General features: G+C 38.0%; 2 protein-coding genes and 1 non-coding gene across 4 annotated transcripts; 2 read left to right on the top strand and 1 right to left on the bottom strand.

Annotated features, from left to right (window-relative positions):
* TRNAA-AGC lies at nt 731-803 on the top strand. Its single transcript has one exon. It is a non-coding gene; the product is annotated as a tRNA-Ala (tRNA).
* On the bottom strand, nt 4,480-7,827 carry LOC18605127 (SUMO-activating enzyme subunit 1B-1). The gene is made up of 11 exons (XM_018118505.1): nt 7,717-7,827; nt 7,536-7,631; nt 7,383-7,434; nt 7,063-7,258; nt 6,817-6,896; nt 6,567-6,683; nt 5,929-5,979; nt 5,657-5,723; nt 5,141-5,244; nt 4,957-5,061; nt 4,480-4,857 (listed from the first exon to the last, which is right to left on the bottom strand). The coding sequence occupies exons 2-11, from the start codon at nt 7,616-7,618 to the stop codon at nt 4,741-4,743; spliced, it is 972 nt and encodes a 323-aa protein (XP_017973994.1). The 5' UTR covers nt 7,619-7,631; nt 7,717-7,827; the 3' UTR covers nt 4,480-4,740.
* On the top strand, nt 11,572-15,402 carry LOC18605126 (squamosa promoter-binding-like protein 13A). 2 transcript variants are annotated; one of them, XM_018118341.1, is made up of 6 exons: nt 11,572-11,706; nt 11,860-11,904; nt 12,118-12,156; nt 12,366-12,883; nt 13,811-13,944; nt 14,550-15,402. In XM_018118341.1, the coding sequence occupies exons 4-6, from the start codon at nt 12,480-12,482 to the stop codon at nt 15,158-15,160; spliced, it is 1,149 nt and encodes a 382-aa protein (XP_017973830.1). In that variant the 5' UTR covers nt 11,572-11,706; nt 11,860-11,904; nt 12,118-12,156; nt 12,366-12,479; the 3' UTR covers nt 15,161-15,402. The 2 variants fall into 2 exon arrangements, with proteins under 2 accessions (XP_017973830.1, XP_007038017.2); XM_007037955.2 differs by lacking the exon at nt 12,118-12,156.

Below are 16,376 nucleotides of genomic sequence, written 5' to 3'. Positions count from 1 at the left end.
AGCACGCCTTCTCTCTGCTTTGCTGTTGTAATTTTTAGTCATTCGACCACATGTTATACGAAGTAACACGAAGACTTAAACCTGAAATCTCACAAGCCTTTTTTAAAAATGATATAGCATTGGCATTTAAGTTATATAATTACCAATACAATATTCTTGCTGTTTATTATATGATAATATACTAGTAAGGTCCATAGCTGTTGATACTAATTACTTGCATTTAAAGAGGAAACCGAACTGTTATTGGATGTAGCATCTTTTAAGAGTTAAGAGCAAGACAGATAGTGCCTCATTTCTTTGTTCTAAATCAACATGAACCTTTTTTCACATATTGTACATGCACCCAATGTCTTTTTCCAAGCCTTCGTCAACATTCTGTCATCTATCATTCCATGTCAGATTTCACGGCAGATGGTATCATCTTTGACTTTATCCCTCAACTCGGCCTTTTCCTTATCATCACCTATCCACTGATGGAAATAAATCCCAAAATGCACGCACCCATATATAATTGCATCTTTAATATCTACCTTTTCTGTTTTCCTAAACTTGGATTCCTAGTCTCATTCACAATGATTGGCTTAAAATCAACACATTTTTCTCTATCATACCGTATTTTCTACGCCATCATTGTGACTGTATCCTTTTTCATACCCCCGGCTGCTCGAGTCAACATTTTCCAGGAACTAGTCAATTCAACTATTTTTCTTTGCACTGACATCACCAACGTGGGGATGTAGCTCAGATGGTAGAGCGCTCGCTTAGCATGCGAGAGGTACGGGGATCGATACCCCGCATCTCCAAAGATACTTTCAACCTGATGAGAAAAAGCAGGGGCCTGTTTCCTGTCAATGAGCGGGTCTCTCGTAAGAGTCAGGGAAATGGAACCCCATTGTTCTTGGGTGAACCTCTGCCTATATTGCCTGTGCCCGGAGGTTCAGTAAATGATGGCACATTCCCTTTTTTTTTTTCCTTTTTTGTTTGAGCTTTATTATGATACTAAAACTTAAACAAGAATGGCCATCACGAATTTGCCATTTTACATCTCTTTGTTTTTATGCGGTAGTCTCCGTTCTGTATTAGGATGCAGAGAATAACTAGAAAACTGAAAACTCTTCAATTATTTTAAGCTATATATTTACATTTTCATTTCATTTAGACGTTCCAGATTTTTTTTTGTTTTTGAAAGCTGATGATATTATTAATAGTCTCACTTGGAAGAGAGAAGATAAGCCGCAGTGGCTTACGAAAACAAAAAGAGTCCTTAGTGTAAGGATTGGCAAAATATCAGATGGATTCTGATATGCCAATCATAAGTACATTAGTTGATCATTCTTCTTACAATAACACTACACACCAAATTAAGAATTCCCTAGTAAGTACAGAAACAAGAAGTTTGATAATAACAAAATAACCCATTTAAACGTTTTCCACGCCAAGCCAAATTCAAAGTAAGCACTGAAGTTGGAATCTCTCCCAATACCAGCTTTGGCGAGCCCATCCGCAAGTGAGTTAGCTTCACGTCTGATATGGATGAAGGAGAGGTCCAAAATATTACTGGCGCTTTCAATGGAGTTGGAGATGAGCTTTATGCCCCCAAGGATTTTTTTCGTGGTTTTGGGCCCTGAGTATTGTGTTAGAAGAGTCACTCTCAACTTCCAATATATGGGAGGATGCCCATGGAGAGTCAAGAAAGACCTTAATTCCCCTTTGAATGGCCTTAAGTTCAGCAAAGTTGGAGTACTCTACTCCAATGGCATGAGAGAAGACACCCTTGATGATGCAGGCCCTGGTTTGCCTTGGGCAGCTCCGTCTGTGTTAAGTTTGAGAGAGCCCTAGGGAGGAGGGGTTCGTGTGTCCTTCTTAGTTGGTTTCTTCCTCTCTTTTTTACTGGAGAAGGCTCTAGGATAGTTAAAACATAAACCAGTCGGAACATGGTCCAGTTTCCGGTTCCCCTTACACCAGAGAGAAAAACCCAACAAGATGATGTCAACGATCTGGTTGGGATTGAAGGCTTTGTTCCTGAAGATTATCTACTTACGACATAACCAGATGGTTCATAGGGCTGCAAAGAAAAGGATTTTCCATGCTTTTCTAGTGTCAGCTGGGAATGGATAAAGCATCCAAGCTTTGAAGAAGGATGTCGCAAATCCAATAGATATTCCATTTCCTGCAGCAAGTGGACCAAACTTCCCAACCAACATTACAAATGAAAAGGAGATGAAAGGGAGTTTCACGTTCCAGAAATTAAGCTCCTCCCTCTGTTTATTGCATGAACATTTAAAGAGTGGTGCTAAAAAGTACATGCTAGGCACAGTTCCATGTTTCCTAACCCTCAAAGCAACATGATTAATTGCATGTAAACTAGTTAATAGTTCATAATCGAAAAGCATATCCTGTTCATATATATATATATATATATATATGAACATGTAATTATCACAACAAATTCCTAATTAGAAAGAACATTGATGTTCATAACAACAAAGAAAATTAAGAAGGGAAAAGAAAAAGAGGCGGAAAACACCCTCTTTTGTCATTCCAATTGCAGTTAAATCAGATATATATGCTATATTCTGGCAAGTAAAATAAAAAGATAAAAATTAACAAACAGATGCATCCTTGAAAGATGGAACAAGAGATGAAGTGCATCAGTCTTCTTCACTCTTAACCATGGTTATTATAATATCATTCTAAGTTATAAAGGAGACTTCATGTTGGGGTTAGAATCACCTCTTCATCCTCGTATAGACAAAAATTCCTCCTTGAGATGATACCAACTACGCATACAGCTAAAGTAATGGTAAGCCAGACTATGATAACAATCCATCGTCTTCCTCTTCCACTGCCTACATCACGGGCAATTCTCTTCTCTGCTAAAGTTGCCACCTCAGTTCCTCCTCTCTGTTCCTTCTCAGCACATAGAGAAGAAGAAGAGGAGGAGGGCGAACAAGAACAACAACGAGGGCATGAAGCGGACGAGACCTCTTTCCTTCCCCAAATTTCGTCCACATCATTATCAGATTCATAAGAGAAAACTGACCTCACTTCACTCTCTTGATCCAAGCCAATCTCCCAGCCACTGCATGTCACCTCATCTCTTCCAAAGCCCATCTCAGTCACACCCTCTGCTCCCTCGAAAAGCCGTCTTCCCTTCAACTTACCACTCTCGATGGCTGCCCTTCTCTCGGTGAGTATCTCCTCAACGGCCAAGTCATTGGTTCTCACTTTCCATGCTACTCTCTCCGATGGAGAGCTTCTGTGCTGAAGAGAAAACATGAGTTTTCTGGGCGAGTTGTTGAGCAGTCGAAGGGTTTGAATCATTTTACTTGATCCTGTTGAACGTGTATGTAGGGTTCTTTCTGGCCTTTGTTTTATGAAGTCCCATTCCTGTTCCAAATTCTTGAAAAGATGGTGCAGTTTTTGGTCATCGGTTACTTCTTCTTCTACAGAAGGTCTTTCCATTGTGGGGTCTCTTTCTTTTTTGCTTTCTATCATGACTCCGCGCACTGTGCGGGGCTTTTGAATAATGGGATTAGAGACGTTGCTTTTAAATGTGATGACTGATGAGATTATAGCGGGACAAAAACCACCCACGTTTTGGTTTATCAAATATTTTGAATTTGATTATCGGATTTTGGCTATATCTAGGAATTAAAAAAGTGATTTAAGGAAAAAAACTGAACATCGTGGATTCTCTATCCAAATCTAATATATATAGATCATAGATTTTAAAGGACTGGAGTTACCTCAAACTAAATCATCATCCAACCCCACTAATGGAGTAATAATGACCTTTGACAGGGTAAAACTTAACCCTGGATTACCTGCACAGGATCTGGATACGTCATTCTCTTCGTGGTTCCCATTCTTGGTCTCCCTGTAGTTTTCAATCGCCTTCTTCTTTTTGGTACAATTTTTCATCCCTCCCGTTAATATGATTGCCTTCAAGCTTTGATTTGGAAGCATTAATTTCCAGGCAAAAAACCAAACAAATGCACACGATCTAGCTCTTGCTGAATCTACTCAGGCATTATCATTATCAAATACAACTCTGTTGAACATTGTCCACGACTCCATGATTGTGTAACTTTTATACATCTCCAGCAATTTGTCACCATAATATAACTTTGGTGGGGCAGTCGAGCAATGATGCTTTGACACAGCAGCACCATTGCCTACCACCATCAAAAGCGACATGCTTTTCCGTTCTAATTAGATACAACGTTGATGCATACATGATGGCACTTTTCCATCCTCCGAAACTTTTATCCCCACCACATAACAACAGCAGCCTCACTTGGCGCCTGCCGTGGCTTTTAGGAAGCGGCCTTGGATAGAATTAGCCCCACGGCAATCGTATTTGCTACCCTTCTCAGAGCCCTAGTGGCAAATACTTCTATACAACTTACCTTCTATATCTAAGCACTACGGCTGGAGAATGCATCATACAGCATTTATCAATTATTGTAGTCAGTATACACAAACCGTCCAACATTAAGTTCCATAAATCAAGATTCCTTAACAACTGTGTAGGCTCCAAATTCTTTAAGAAAGAATAAAGTTCAACAAGTTTTCTGGAGTTACAATTTAGGCAACAATATTAATTGGTGATTGTTATCTGATCCTATGAAAGCTTCAACCAACTTAACTTCCCCCCAGAGCAATAGTCAGTTACAGGCCAAAAACTTACACCCCTAAGTTACAACTCTATATATCCCTCCCCGATCAAAGCAGAGCTCAGCTTCCAGTGTTAGGCTCTGATATGTCCTCTATCAAGCCTTTCCCATCCATGGCATCAAAGAAGAAGAAATTCTTGAGTGGATCCCCTTTGCCTGATATTGCTTTGATCACCTCCTACTCATTCAACAGTCAAATCACATTGAATTAATATAGTTATAGTAGTTATTAATCATTTCAATAGATTGAGAAGGGAAGAAATGGTCAAAATGGAACCTGTCCAAGGATTCCCCCGATGATGGCACAAACTGGAGGATACTCCCTTGTACCTATCAGCAGTCTTTCTAAGAGTGCATTGGGTATTTGAGACTCGTTCAGTGACTGCAATAAATTAATAAAACACAGTAAGAAGAAACAGCACACTACTAGGCAATGCAGATGACAAATGCCGAATACGTACATTTGTTTCACAAAGTTCCTTTCTGAGCTTCAGAACACCAGGAAGATCAGTAATCGAGGTTTCTCCAGGATTACGACCTTCAACATCTTCAAATCCCTCTATCACTGTAAGAACATAGGCAATCATGTCATCCCTTGTATAAATATAGGCTACTTCAAAAGAAATGCTTATAAGTAAACCTGGTTTCACGTAAAATGGGAGAAGTTTAACAAATTTGAAATGAAGATGCAAAAATTAACCATATTTCCCTTGTTCTTGGCTTGAAATAGAAGTAATTTGAGGGATTTGCCTCTTATTGCACACATGCATGGATAAAAAGAAGGTAACACTGTATTTAACAAACACAATCACTATGTAAAAATGGTTCATCTAGAGGCATGCCCAGATGAGTGTAAAACGAGCAACCTATATTTGGCCCACGATGAATGTAGCTATCAATTTCAAATTCTAGTTGCTTTTGATTTTGTTCTCCCCCTTTTAGTTCTTTAAAAAGCAAAAACAGTACAGTTAGCATACCTCTCATAGCAAAGTAAAGCTTTGACACTCTCCTCGGAAGTGCTCTCCAAGGCACTGAAATTGCTTCCTGCGACAGAAGAGAATGTACTTTCTTTTGAAAGATAGAAGAGAATGTACGTACTGCAATAAAATGCTTTCACTGCATGGATGGCACATTATTACATGCTAATATCAGGAGACAGTATGACATATTATGTTCTAAGGAAGATTATAGGAACAATTGTAGTTATTGATACTATTATTGTTGATAACGAGCACAAACCATTCCATACCTCAAAGCTTGGGTATTCTAGTTGGCAATCAATGTTTTCCTCAAGTTTTTTCTGTAAAAAAAAAATATTAATATTAATAAATACAAGCTTACACATTTTGTTAATAAATCAAGGTCTTTAAAAGCACTAAATGATTGGAGTACACATTATAGGGCACAACTAAGAGTTAAACCAAAAAAGATGAGGACAATATACAAGAACCAGGAGATTAATTTATAACAAGACCAAGTTCAGCAGCAACTCACTAGAAATTCACAAGAGTAGTACCAACAAGTGCATTTCTAATTCATGAATCCGGACATATCTTCTGGTCCTTCAATTTGCTAGGAAGAGTTCATCTATAAATGTTATACATAGGAAATACAGAATGTGCATTGTCGTTTGCTATGATTACAAGAAAATGAATTCAGCATTATAGTGATGGTCAGCAATCCACTAATAAAAGTGGCTTACTGGCTTGTCCCCAACATAAAATCACAAGCCGAATTAGAAAAATATAGTACTGCCAAGATTCTCCACTTGCCATTGGCAGTTTGATGCTTAGGAAGTATTGGATATTATGCATCTCACCAAACATAGATATAGTAGGTATAAGGCCACATATGCTACTAGAATAGTTAAATGTGTAAAACAATCACCTTTGAATATTTATAGTTCTGCAAATCAACAAATATTTCGCCACAAGAGCCTCTACAGTCAACTGTGTAAAATGCTACACGCTTTGATAACTTCCGGCACTTCTGATTAATCAATTTCTGCATGAAAGAGAAGTTTCAGGTACAAATTGAAGGGTAAAGCATGCCGGCATCAAAATATGCTGAAACATATAGATAAACATATCATCTACAGGCTATAAGATCCATAGATAACAAAATTATCTAATAATACTTTTTTAGCAAGAGAGCAGCAACTGATGACCACAACATCGAACTTTTCAAAGAATTCTACACCAAATGTTGATATATCACCTGCAAGCCCCCAATAGAAAGTGACAGTTTCCAGTTAGTAGCATAGATAGCAGTATTCAACTTCACATTCATAAACGGACCGAAAATGCACGAAATTTACAAGCATTGCTAATTTTTCAGCTTATGCCACATGAAACCAGAAGGCAGATGCCAAAAAAAGGCTAACCTTTTTCTACAGACACTCGAACCATAGGATTGAATTCTTTCAAAGAATCACAACAGACCTCAGCAAGAGTTTTCCCTTGAAATAGATTGTCATCAGGCAGTATCAAGAAATTGGCAGACAAAGCTTCCTCATTAACTACCCGGTCATCCACCAATGTCAGACTACCAACTCCTGCCAGTACAATGTTCTTGCAAAACTACGCACACCCACAAGTTTAAACATATTTTATTTAATAAAAAAAAACATTGCAATAACAAAAGACTTGTAATAATAGAGCAAGAAAAACCCAATTTACAAAAGGTCAAAAAAGAAAATTGTACCTCAGCAACAGTCCCTTTAATTCCATAAACTAGTATATGAGATTTGCTCAGTCTAACAAAGAAAGAAAAAAAAAACATATGAATAAACAAGTTAATAAAAGAAATTCAAAGAAATATTAAGATAAAAGGGTACCATGAAACAAATAAAGTTACCTTCTTTGAGCATCAGCACCCCAAACCCTAATTTGGCGATCATAAAGAGCAGTCTCCTGCTCTGTCAACTCCTCCCCATCCATTTCAAGCTTTAAACTTTAAATCCCAAAAATAAAAAAATACAAAAACCCAGAACAAAGAGTGAAACAAATACCCTCAAGTAAAAAAGGTAAAAAATTACCTACTACCACTTGTACTGTTAGCTTCAAAGCAAATTCCAAGTGTTCGCAGTATCCATAAAAAGAGGCAACTTTTAGCAAACGGGCAAATCTTTCTCCGTTGGCGTGAGCGTGAGTGGGGGGTTAAGTTATTGGGGATTGGATTGATTACTGTTATTGTGGATTTGGGCCATTAGAATCTAACTCGGCCCAAAACAGCTGAAACATTATTGGTTTGACCAGTTGACGCACGGGGGGTGATATGCTCATCTTACATGTCCTAATCTAGTCGTGAGTATTTTAGCATTATATGAGTTTTGATGCAAAACGAAACAAGAAATAAAAGCAAAATGCTGGTACTTTGTACTCTTAATTTGCTCAAGAATTAAAAAAAGTTTGTATATCTAATCATGAAGTTTCATGAGATATATTGACGACCAATTACGTTGGTGGGTGAAGGGTATAGATTGATCTTAACCCATGGAGGCTGTAAACAAAGTTGCAAGTGCAGGGGCCTCTGGAGACAGCTAGCGAAGGCGTAACTATCATCTTTGGACCCGCTGCTTGATCCTTAAATTACTATCAAATCAAGAATGTTCCAATCAAAGTTGGAAAAAGAAGTGGCAGTATATGAGAATCTTGCCTAGAAAATATTGGAATAAGTGGCTGTGTCCTCCACAGAATCCACCTTGCTTTTGGTTCGTCAACAATCCGCAACAGTTCCTTAAGCCCTGCAAACAGCATCATAAAATTTGTACTAGCAACATGCACAGCACAGACTTTCATGCTAAACAGTGAAACTTACCGGCATCTTGCTCATTATTCTGATGCTTCAACTTCTTTGGCATGGTCACTCACTCGTCGTCTTGCATCTCAATTTATGGCAATGGAGTTCCCAAATAAACCCTTTGGTTTAGAATTTGTTCACTGGGCGAGCGGCTCGACTTCTGCACATTAGAATGTGGACAGTGAAATCAATGATGTACAATTATTAGAACTCCACTGTTCTTAATTATCATTAACCCAGGCCTGTACGTGGCTCCTTTTCTATTTATTGGTAAATAATCTACTACTTTCTGTGAGAATGAGAGCTGGAATCGTAACCGCTGTAACTGCCACCCCAAATCCAGTAGGTAATCAACGTGACCAAACCTCAGTTCCATTTAATTGCTGCTGATTCTTATTCTTGTCATTTTTCTTTTTATTTTTCATAATTTTCTGCTATAGGCTGCCCATCTTGCTATCCATGTGCACGTTCTAACCTGGTGGGCTAGGTGACACTGTGACAGTAGGGTCGATGCGTTGATTTTTCTCTTTCGATAATTTTTAAGATTTTCACCATTTGAAAAGCATTCAAAACCCGTAGGCCACATGTTTTTGTTTCGTGGTACTGCTGAGAGCAATTGGAGGCACCTTCTTTTTCATTTTGTACACATTGCATCTTTGACTATAAATGTCTTTATACCATTTCAGTGATGAAGATCTAAAAGGAGTTTTACCAAGCTTTGTCTATGACATGCAGATGAAAGTTGTTCAATCATTTTCATCAAAAAGAACAAGACCAAGACAAAGGTCAGTGAAATTAGTACACTGCTAAATTTAAAAAATCAAGTTTTCCATATTTTTATTAGTAGTGGTACAAAGTTTTTTACTGTACCAGTCTAATCCAAGGCAAATTCCTGTAGAATAAAAGAAACCAATAGCATCAATTATATTGAAAATATGGAAAAAAAAAAGATACATAATACTGCGAACATGTGATAGGGCATGAAATGGGTTAAACATTTTATGGAGTTAAGACTTAGAGGGAATAAAAACAGTACTAACACTTAATTAAATAGTAGTGGTAAAGAAAGAACTGGGGTGGGGAGGCAACAAAAGGGCGCCGACAACAAAATCTAGGATCTTGGCTTGGGAGCCCTAGTGGGACTTCACTTTGCATAGACTTGGTGAGGAAGAGGACACGTGATGAAGCAGAACTCAGCCACGAAGAAATCAATTCCCTTCCCCTTCACCACCCCACGCCTTTTCTTTTTGACAGCTGCCAAACTGACTCTGGTTGTTAGGTGATTTAACAGTCCTGTCTCAGCGTGTCTCTCTCTCGCCCACCCCCTTCCCCACTCCGGATTTCACTGTTTCACCCTTGAATCGACTGGGGTTTTTATTTTATCTGACTGTGATTGAGTCATGCCCTTTTTTATTTGTTAAGGTTGCAATGCAAATTGCAAGCGGCAGCAGCAACCCTCCCAAAATTTTTCAAATTGGACCCCATTCAAAGATTGTTTAAATGCCTTTTTATCGTTCCATCCATCCCTATCACAAGCGCAGTCCATCTCCAGTGCCTTTCACGCTCCAAGATTAGGAATTGGGGTTCCATACCCCCAAGTTCCAAGGCCAACGGTCAATGATCTCGATTACATCATTTTTAGTTTCCTTGGTATTAATGAGGGTAAATACTACTATAATTATCTCAAATATTTTATGTTTCTATTGTTTTGTGAATTGTGACTAGTCCATCTCTTTGTTAAACTACAAATTTACAAACAAGAAAATCATGTATGTCATACGAAATTTAAGAACCTTAATTTAGTACCTTGTGAAGTAGAGTGTTGATGAATCAAGGACTCGTGTATCAATATGTTATATCGTAATAGTAAGTAGTGGAGGAAGCAAATCTTGAAATAATATGAAACACTTAATCCAATGGTACATATTTGTTAGGAAAGTTGAAGGAACACTCAAGTTCAAAATGGGATAGCATGAATCACTTCCAAGAACTCTCAAGTACAATTGTGATAGTTTTGTCTAAAACATTAAATAAATAATAAAAAAATAATATTAAGAAAGTAGTTGAGTTTCACAACAAGATAAGAGGGGGCGGGGGGAGGGGCAAGGACCACAGTAGATAGGGCAGGCAGGGGGGAGGAAAATGGGTTGCCTACTGCCAAACCTTTATTGCAAGTTTAGTTACGAGCTTCTTCAACCTGCCTTTTTGTTCCAAGACTAGATATAGTTTACTGAGTTAAAAATGCCTTTAAATTTTCATGATGCTTTGATTGTACCACAAGAATAGTACTTAGTGAATAGTAGAATTCTGGCAGAGGAGTCTACTTAATTTCCTGCCGGTGGGTGTGGGTGGTGATATAATTTGACAAATGCTTTCATAAATTTCTGAACAGAATAAAAATAGTATTACGTCTCGAAGCAAGGAATTCCTAGATGAGGATTTTGGTTTCATTTCAAAGCGTGAAGAGGATGGTGTCGGCTAGACGAAATGGAGCCAAGTCAAACAGCAGAGGGAGAGTCATTTTCATGTGTATCTATCTAGTTTTAATTACAGACAGCCACATATTGACATCTTAAGGGCCCCAATCTCATATCAAGATGATTATGGTTGCCAGGCAAATCAATGATGAGGCTGAAAGCAAAGGCGCCAATGCATAAAATCTTGCATTTAGAATTTCAGATTAATCATCGAGTTTCCGCTGGAGAGCAAGAAAAGAATTTTTACAGTAAAAGGGGAAAGTTGCTTCCAGGGTTTAGGCTTATATAAGTTTGCTGAATGCTTGCTTGTGTCCCAACCTCTGTCATAGGAGCGTGGGCTTGAGGTTTCAAAGCTAAAGAAAACTCAAAAACAAAAACATGCCATGAAATGTGAAACACAATGCCACATGCTTTGTCCTAAGCATCCATCCTTGTACTTCTTTTTCTTGGTTTACAAAAGTTGAGAGGAACAAACAGGCTGTCCCTAGTATCCCCTCCCTCCCTCCCTCCCTCCTTCCTCAACAACATTACATATTTCAAACAAGCCCTAAATATGGAAAAGAGAAAATATTAAAATAACAACTGCACTTTTAAAACAAAACAAATCTAACTCTCTTTTCGGCCCTCTCATTGCAGCACTTCACTTCTTCAACTCTGAGACTAAAACCTCTTTTCCCCTTTCAATACATTATCCATTATATTTTCTCAACTATTAAAAAAAGATCCCTGGTGGCATTTCTGCTAATGAGGTACAGCAACTGATTTTTTTTTTTTTTTATCTCTCTTTAACCTGCACCCCACCTCATCTTTCTTCTTTACTTCTTTTTTCTGCTTTTTGTGTCTGATTTCCTCTTGCTCTTTGGTTACCCTACTTTATTGATTTTTAATGGTGTCCATGTCAGTGAATAAATTGCTGGAAAGACAACAACAACTCTTCTTGCCTGCCTGTAAGTACCCTCTCTTGCATCTTTCTCATCTGTTTATTTGTTTATTATTTCTTTGCTTCTTTGCTAGTACCTTTCTCATTTTTTTTGCTTCCAATCTTCTTGGAACAATATTTGTTGCTAACATCCCATCCTTTACTTCAATATAAAAATATGACTTTCTGATATAATTTCTTGCTTTCTTATGTCTTTTTGGCTCTCTCTTCATTAAAAAAGAGGAAAAAAAAAAACCGTTGTAGTATTTGGCGTGCTTATGTATGTATTTCTTTCTCTATCATTTTATTTTTACATCTATCTGTAGCTACTCCTTTTATTCTTGTTTATCTTGAATCTGGAAGCTTCATGTCACACAAAGATAAATTTTACTCTTGATTGGATTCTTCCCTTTTTTGTATTTCTTTTCCTTAATAAGCTAATTTCTACAGCACTGTTGATTATTTTTTTCTTATATAATTGTGAAATAGTTTCCTAGATGAGGCATAAACAGTGACAAGAAGTTGAAGTTACTGGGGGTGATAACTAATAAGGTGTGCAGAAGAATAAATCTAAAAAAAGAGATTGATTGAGTGAAAGATTTTATGGACTGGAACTTGAAAGCTACTTCTTGGGATTTGACTGAACTTGTTAACGAAGCTGAACCAACCATAGATGTTGCCAATGGATCAAGCAGCTATGGAGTTCCTAGGAATGAAGGGGATTTCTCAGTTGATTTGAAGCTTGGTCAGGTAGGAAATTCTGGAGAAGAGTCAATGAATAAATGGAAGGAACCAGGAGAGTTAAAGATGGAGTCTTCACCTTCCAAGAGGGCTCGAGCAACTAATAATGGAACTCATCAGGTTTCCTGCCTTGTTGATGGGTGCAATTCAGACCTTAGCAGTTGTAGGGACTACCATAGGCGCCATAAGGTGTGTGAGCTTCACTCCAAGACTCCACAGGTTATGATTAATGGCCAGAAGCAACGGTTCTGTCAACAATGCAGCAGGTACTTCATCTATTCTGGTTTTGAATTTCTTGATTACTTGAATTTTGTACAAAAAATTTGTGTTGCTCTGGTGAAATGTGATCTGATTCCTTCTCTCAGTTGCATATTTCCTTCTTTGTGGTTACTTTTGCTTTGCTGGTCAATATTTTTGAGTGGCTGCTTCTGCGAGGAACTTTGGCTTTGCGTATGTTTGGCATAATTTTAAGTGATAAGATTCTGATGGGATTTTGTGATTTGAGTGTAATACTTAATATAGGGGCGAGGTGAAATGCGTGACTTTAAGAAAATTGCTTTACCATCAATTGTTTCATTGTAACGCCAAATTGTGATTTTCATGTTGAGTGAGAGCTTCACTGCAAGGGGTTCCTGTGTTTCAAGAAAAGAAAAGAGTTCTCTGGAAGAATGGTCGCCATTGTGAGCTAAAAGTTAACCTGAATCTTTCTTTGTCTGAAAAGAAAATGTTTAACTATTGTTTCTAGGCTGAGTTTTCTCCACCCCTGTCCCCCACCATTTTCTTTTCGATTTGGTGGTCCTCTTCTTTGTAAGCACTGTCATATGTCCTTAAAGTCCGTCTTTGTTTTGAATCAATTTCTTTTCTTTAACTCTTTACCATTATAGATGCTTTATTCAACAAATGGGGTAATCTCATTCTCATAGAGATATCTGCTACTTATACCTATGAATAAAGGCAGTGCTAGCGGGCAATAGATTCTTTGCTTACTTCATCATTAACTCAATGCTAATAACTATATCTAGTTTGGATCATGTTTAGTATTGTTTTCTTCTCATGTATGTATTATGGTCTGAAATATCAACCAATGTAATCAGTTCCTCAAATTAATTACCAGCATTTCAATTCCATTCTTTTGAGGTGTGGACCTTTGCAATTTCCTGAATTCCTCAACAGTCACCTCACTCTTTTTGAAGGTTTCACTCACTGGAGGAGTTCGATGAAGGAAAGAGAAGCTGCAGGAAACGTCTTGATGGACACAACCGGAGGCGAAGGAAGCCTCAGCCAGATCCCCTCTCACGTTCTGGGAGCTATTTTTCCAATTACCAAGGTCAGCTGTGCCTATGTTGTTTGACTGAAATTAGTTTCAGTGTTTTTAAGTATGACTGAATTCAAGTAATTACTCGCACAAAATTAGGATAGAGATCCTTTAAATGTTCACTTTATGAATCAGCTCACTGAGGTTTCATTGATTTTCTTTGTTAAAAGTAACATTAGAACAGTCTAGTGGCAACCAGAGTAAATTATAGCAGTCTATTTTCCACCTGCTCACTTTTGATAATTGATTGTAAGGACATAGTCTATTTCATGGCTTGATCTTGAGTAGTTCTATTTTAATCTCCATGAAGCTTATGTAAAGCACTCCTAAATGCCGGAGAGCAGCCATGCCTTAGGAATAGATTGTAGAAACTTTTATAACTTCACAATATTTTGTCCTCCTGACTTATTTGCATCGACACACTTCTGGGTCCTAATGGTTATAAATGCTAAGCTGCTTGTGACTTTTATAAGGATTTATATTAAAATCCCTTGTTTCCTGTTAATAGTTTGGTGATTGGTCTAGAAGGTAGCAACTTAAAATGCACCATAAGAGCAATCTCTTCTGAAATTTACAAGTAATAAGATTTTTGAATCAATATATATTCTACATTTCAGGTACCCAGATGTCGCCATTCTCTAATTTGCAAGTATATCCATCCACCACTGTGGTGAAACCTACTTGGCCTGGAGTTACCAATTCTGAGACAGATTCTAGGCATCTTAACCAGCAGCAACAGTTACACTCACCAGAGAAACGAAATCTTGTTCTTGGATCCTCTTCGAGCAACTACAGAGGAGGGAAGCAATTCATGTTCTTGCAAGGTGAAAATAACACTCCCCAGAATCAAACACTTCCAGAAGCTTCTGTCTGCCAGCCGCTTCTCAGGGCTACGCCTTTCTCAGAAGGCAGTGGGGGCAGCCACACTATGTTCTGTGACAGGTCAACAACTCCAGTTCAAGATTCAGATTGTGCTCTCTCTCTTCTGTCATCTCCGCAGACACAGACATCTGGGATCAGTTTGAGTAGCATGGTGCAGCCTCGCTCATTTCCCTTGGTGCAGCCCTTAGGTCCAAGCCTACAGAACCACATTATAGAGCCCATGGATTCAGTTGTTGTTGCCAATGGCAGGGACACGGCGGTCCATTGCCCAGGAATGTTTCACATGGGTTCTGGTGGATCCTCTGGCAATGAAGCCCCTCAAACTCTTCCCTTTCATTGGCAGTAGGAATTTTGAAACCTTCAGTGCACAATAAACATGGGTTCTTTTGTTGAACCCTGAGTGCCAAACCTAGAATGTTTGTATATTGAATTCAATATAACTGCTTTTTTTGTTGCAATGTCGTGATTGTGCTAGGACTTTTGAAGCTGAAGCTCAAGTTTCCTTTTTTTCCAGGTTTGGATTTAGTATTCCTCATCTCATTTTCTTTCGGGGTGAAATTCAGTGTTCCCTGTTCTTATTTATGTTCATTTGGCTCTCGAGTAGGGTTTATTTATCTATTTTTAAGTTTTGGTGTGGGTAAGTGGCCTAACAACGCAGCAAAATGGCTAATGGTGGACATTTATTTGGTGACATATAATATAAACTATGCCTCGGCATTTCCATAACGTCACAGCTTGCTTGTTTCTAGGCCATGAATTTTCATGGGAAATTACTCCGTTCTTCCTGTTAATGATCCTTACAAATAGAAGAATCTCAATCCATTTGCAGCTTTTACGTAATAGATTCACACTGGGGTTCACAAGCCATTAATATGTGTTTGATTCACTCTCGAGTGAAATAAGAGTAAAATACGATTATATATCATATACCAATTACAAAGTGTTAATCTTCACATGTAGAGTCCTACAGGTGCAAAAGCCAATTAGATTCCTGGTTGCTTCCTCAAAATATCAGCACAAGCACACAAAAAAAGGTTAATAGATGCTGAAATCAGAACAATGACTAATGGTTGTTGCAGAATGCCTTAACAGGAGCATTTCCATTTCAGCATCCTTGACCATCATTTGCAATTCCATTTCAGCAATTTGTAAACTTGTTTGATGAGTTTAATCTCATTTATAGTGTAAATTGGACAGCTGGGTTCTTCTTCTAGCAGGTTCTACCTGCTTTCTTTTCTTTGAATGGGTGAAATAAATTTACTCAATCCAATAAAAGCCTTGTATCAAACTCAAGCATAGAGTCATCGACTTGCATCCATAGTTACTGCCTGCTACGTCAAGGCAAACATTATTGTAAGTTTCTTAACAAAATACATTATATCATTGAGGCCAAGAAGTTACAACTTTGAACCCTACTCATTTTGTAGTCTATGTTCGTCTTTGTTTGTAGAATCAGTAATAATTTCATGGAGGTTAATTCTTGAGAAATAAAAGAGAAAATTTGGGCCGAAACGCCTAGAGAAAACCTGGTTGAATTACCAGCCGTATGTTAAAAAAGAGAC

Source organism: Theobroma cacao, chromosome 3, assembly GCF_000208745.1.
Source record: "Theobroma cacao cultivar B97-61/B2 chromosome 3, Criollo_cocoa_genome_V2, whole genome shotgun sequence".
Classification (NCBI taxonomy): Eukaryota; Viridiplantae; Streptophyta; class Magnoliopsida; order Malvales; family Malvaceae; genus Theobroma; species Theobroma cacao.
Note: the sequence above shows the minus strand (reverse complement) of the source record. Positions and strands in the feature narration are given on the sequence as shown.

Bases quoted from the DNA above. Each gene is read 5' to 3' on its own strand.
- LOC18605126 (XM_007037955.2), top strand. From the start codon at position 12,480: ATGGACTGGAACTTGAAAGCTACTTCTTGGGATTTGACTGAACTTGTT. The intron at 12,884-13,810 runs GTACTTCATCTA...CTCTTTTTGAAG, and splicing joins TTCTGTCAACAATGCAGCAG to GTTTCACTCACTGGAGGAGT. The intron at 13,945-14,549 runs GTCAGCTGTGCC...TCTACATTTCAG, and splicing joins CTATTTTTCCAATTACCAAG to GTACCCAGATGTCGCCATTC.
- LOC18605127 (XM_018118505.1), bottom strand. From the start codon at position 7,618: ATGGATGGGGAGGAGTTGACAGAGCAGGAGACTGCTCTTTATGATCGC. The intron at 7,435-7,535 runs GTAACTTTATTT...TTTCTTTGTTAG, and splicing joins GGTGCTGATGCTCAAAGAAG to ACTGAGCAAATCTCATATAC. The intron at 5,062-5,140 runs GTACGTATTCGG...AATTTATTGCAG, and splicing joins AGGAACTTTGTGAAACAAAT to TCACTGAACGAGTCTCAAAT.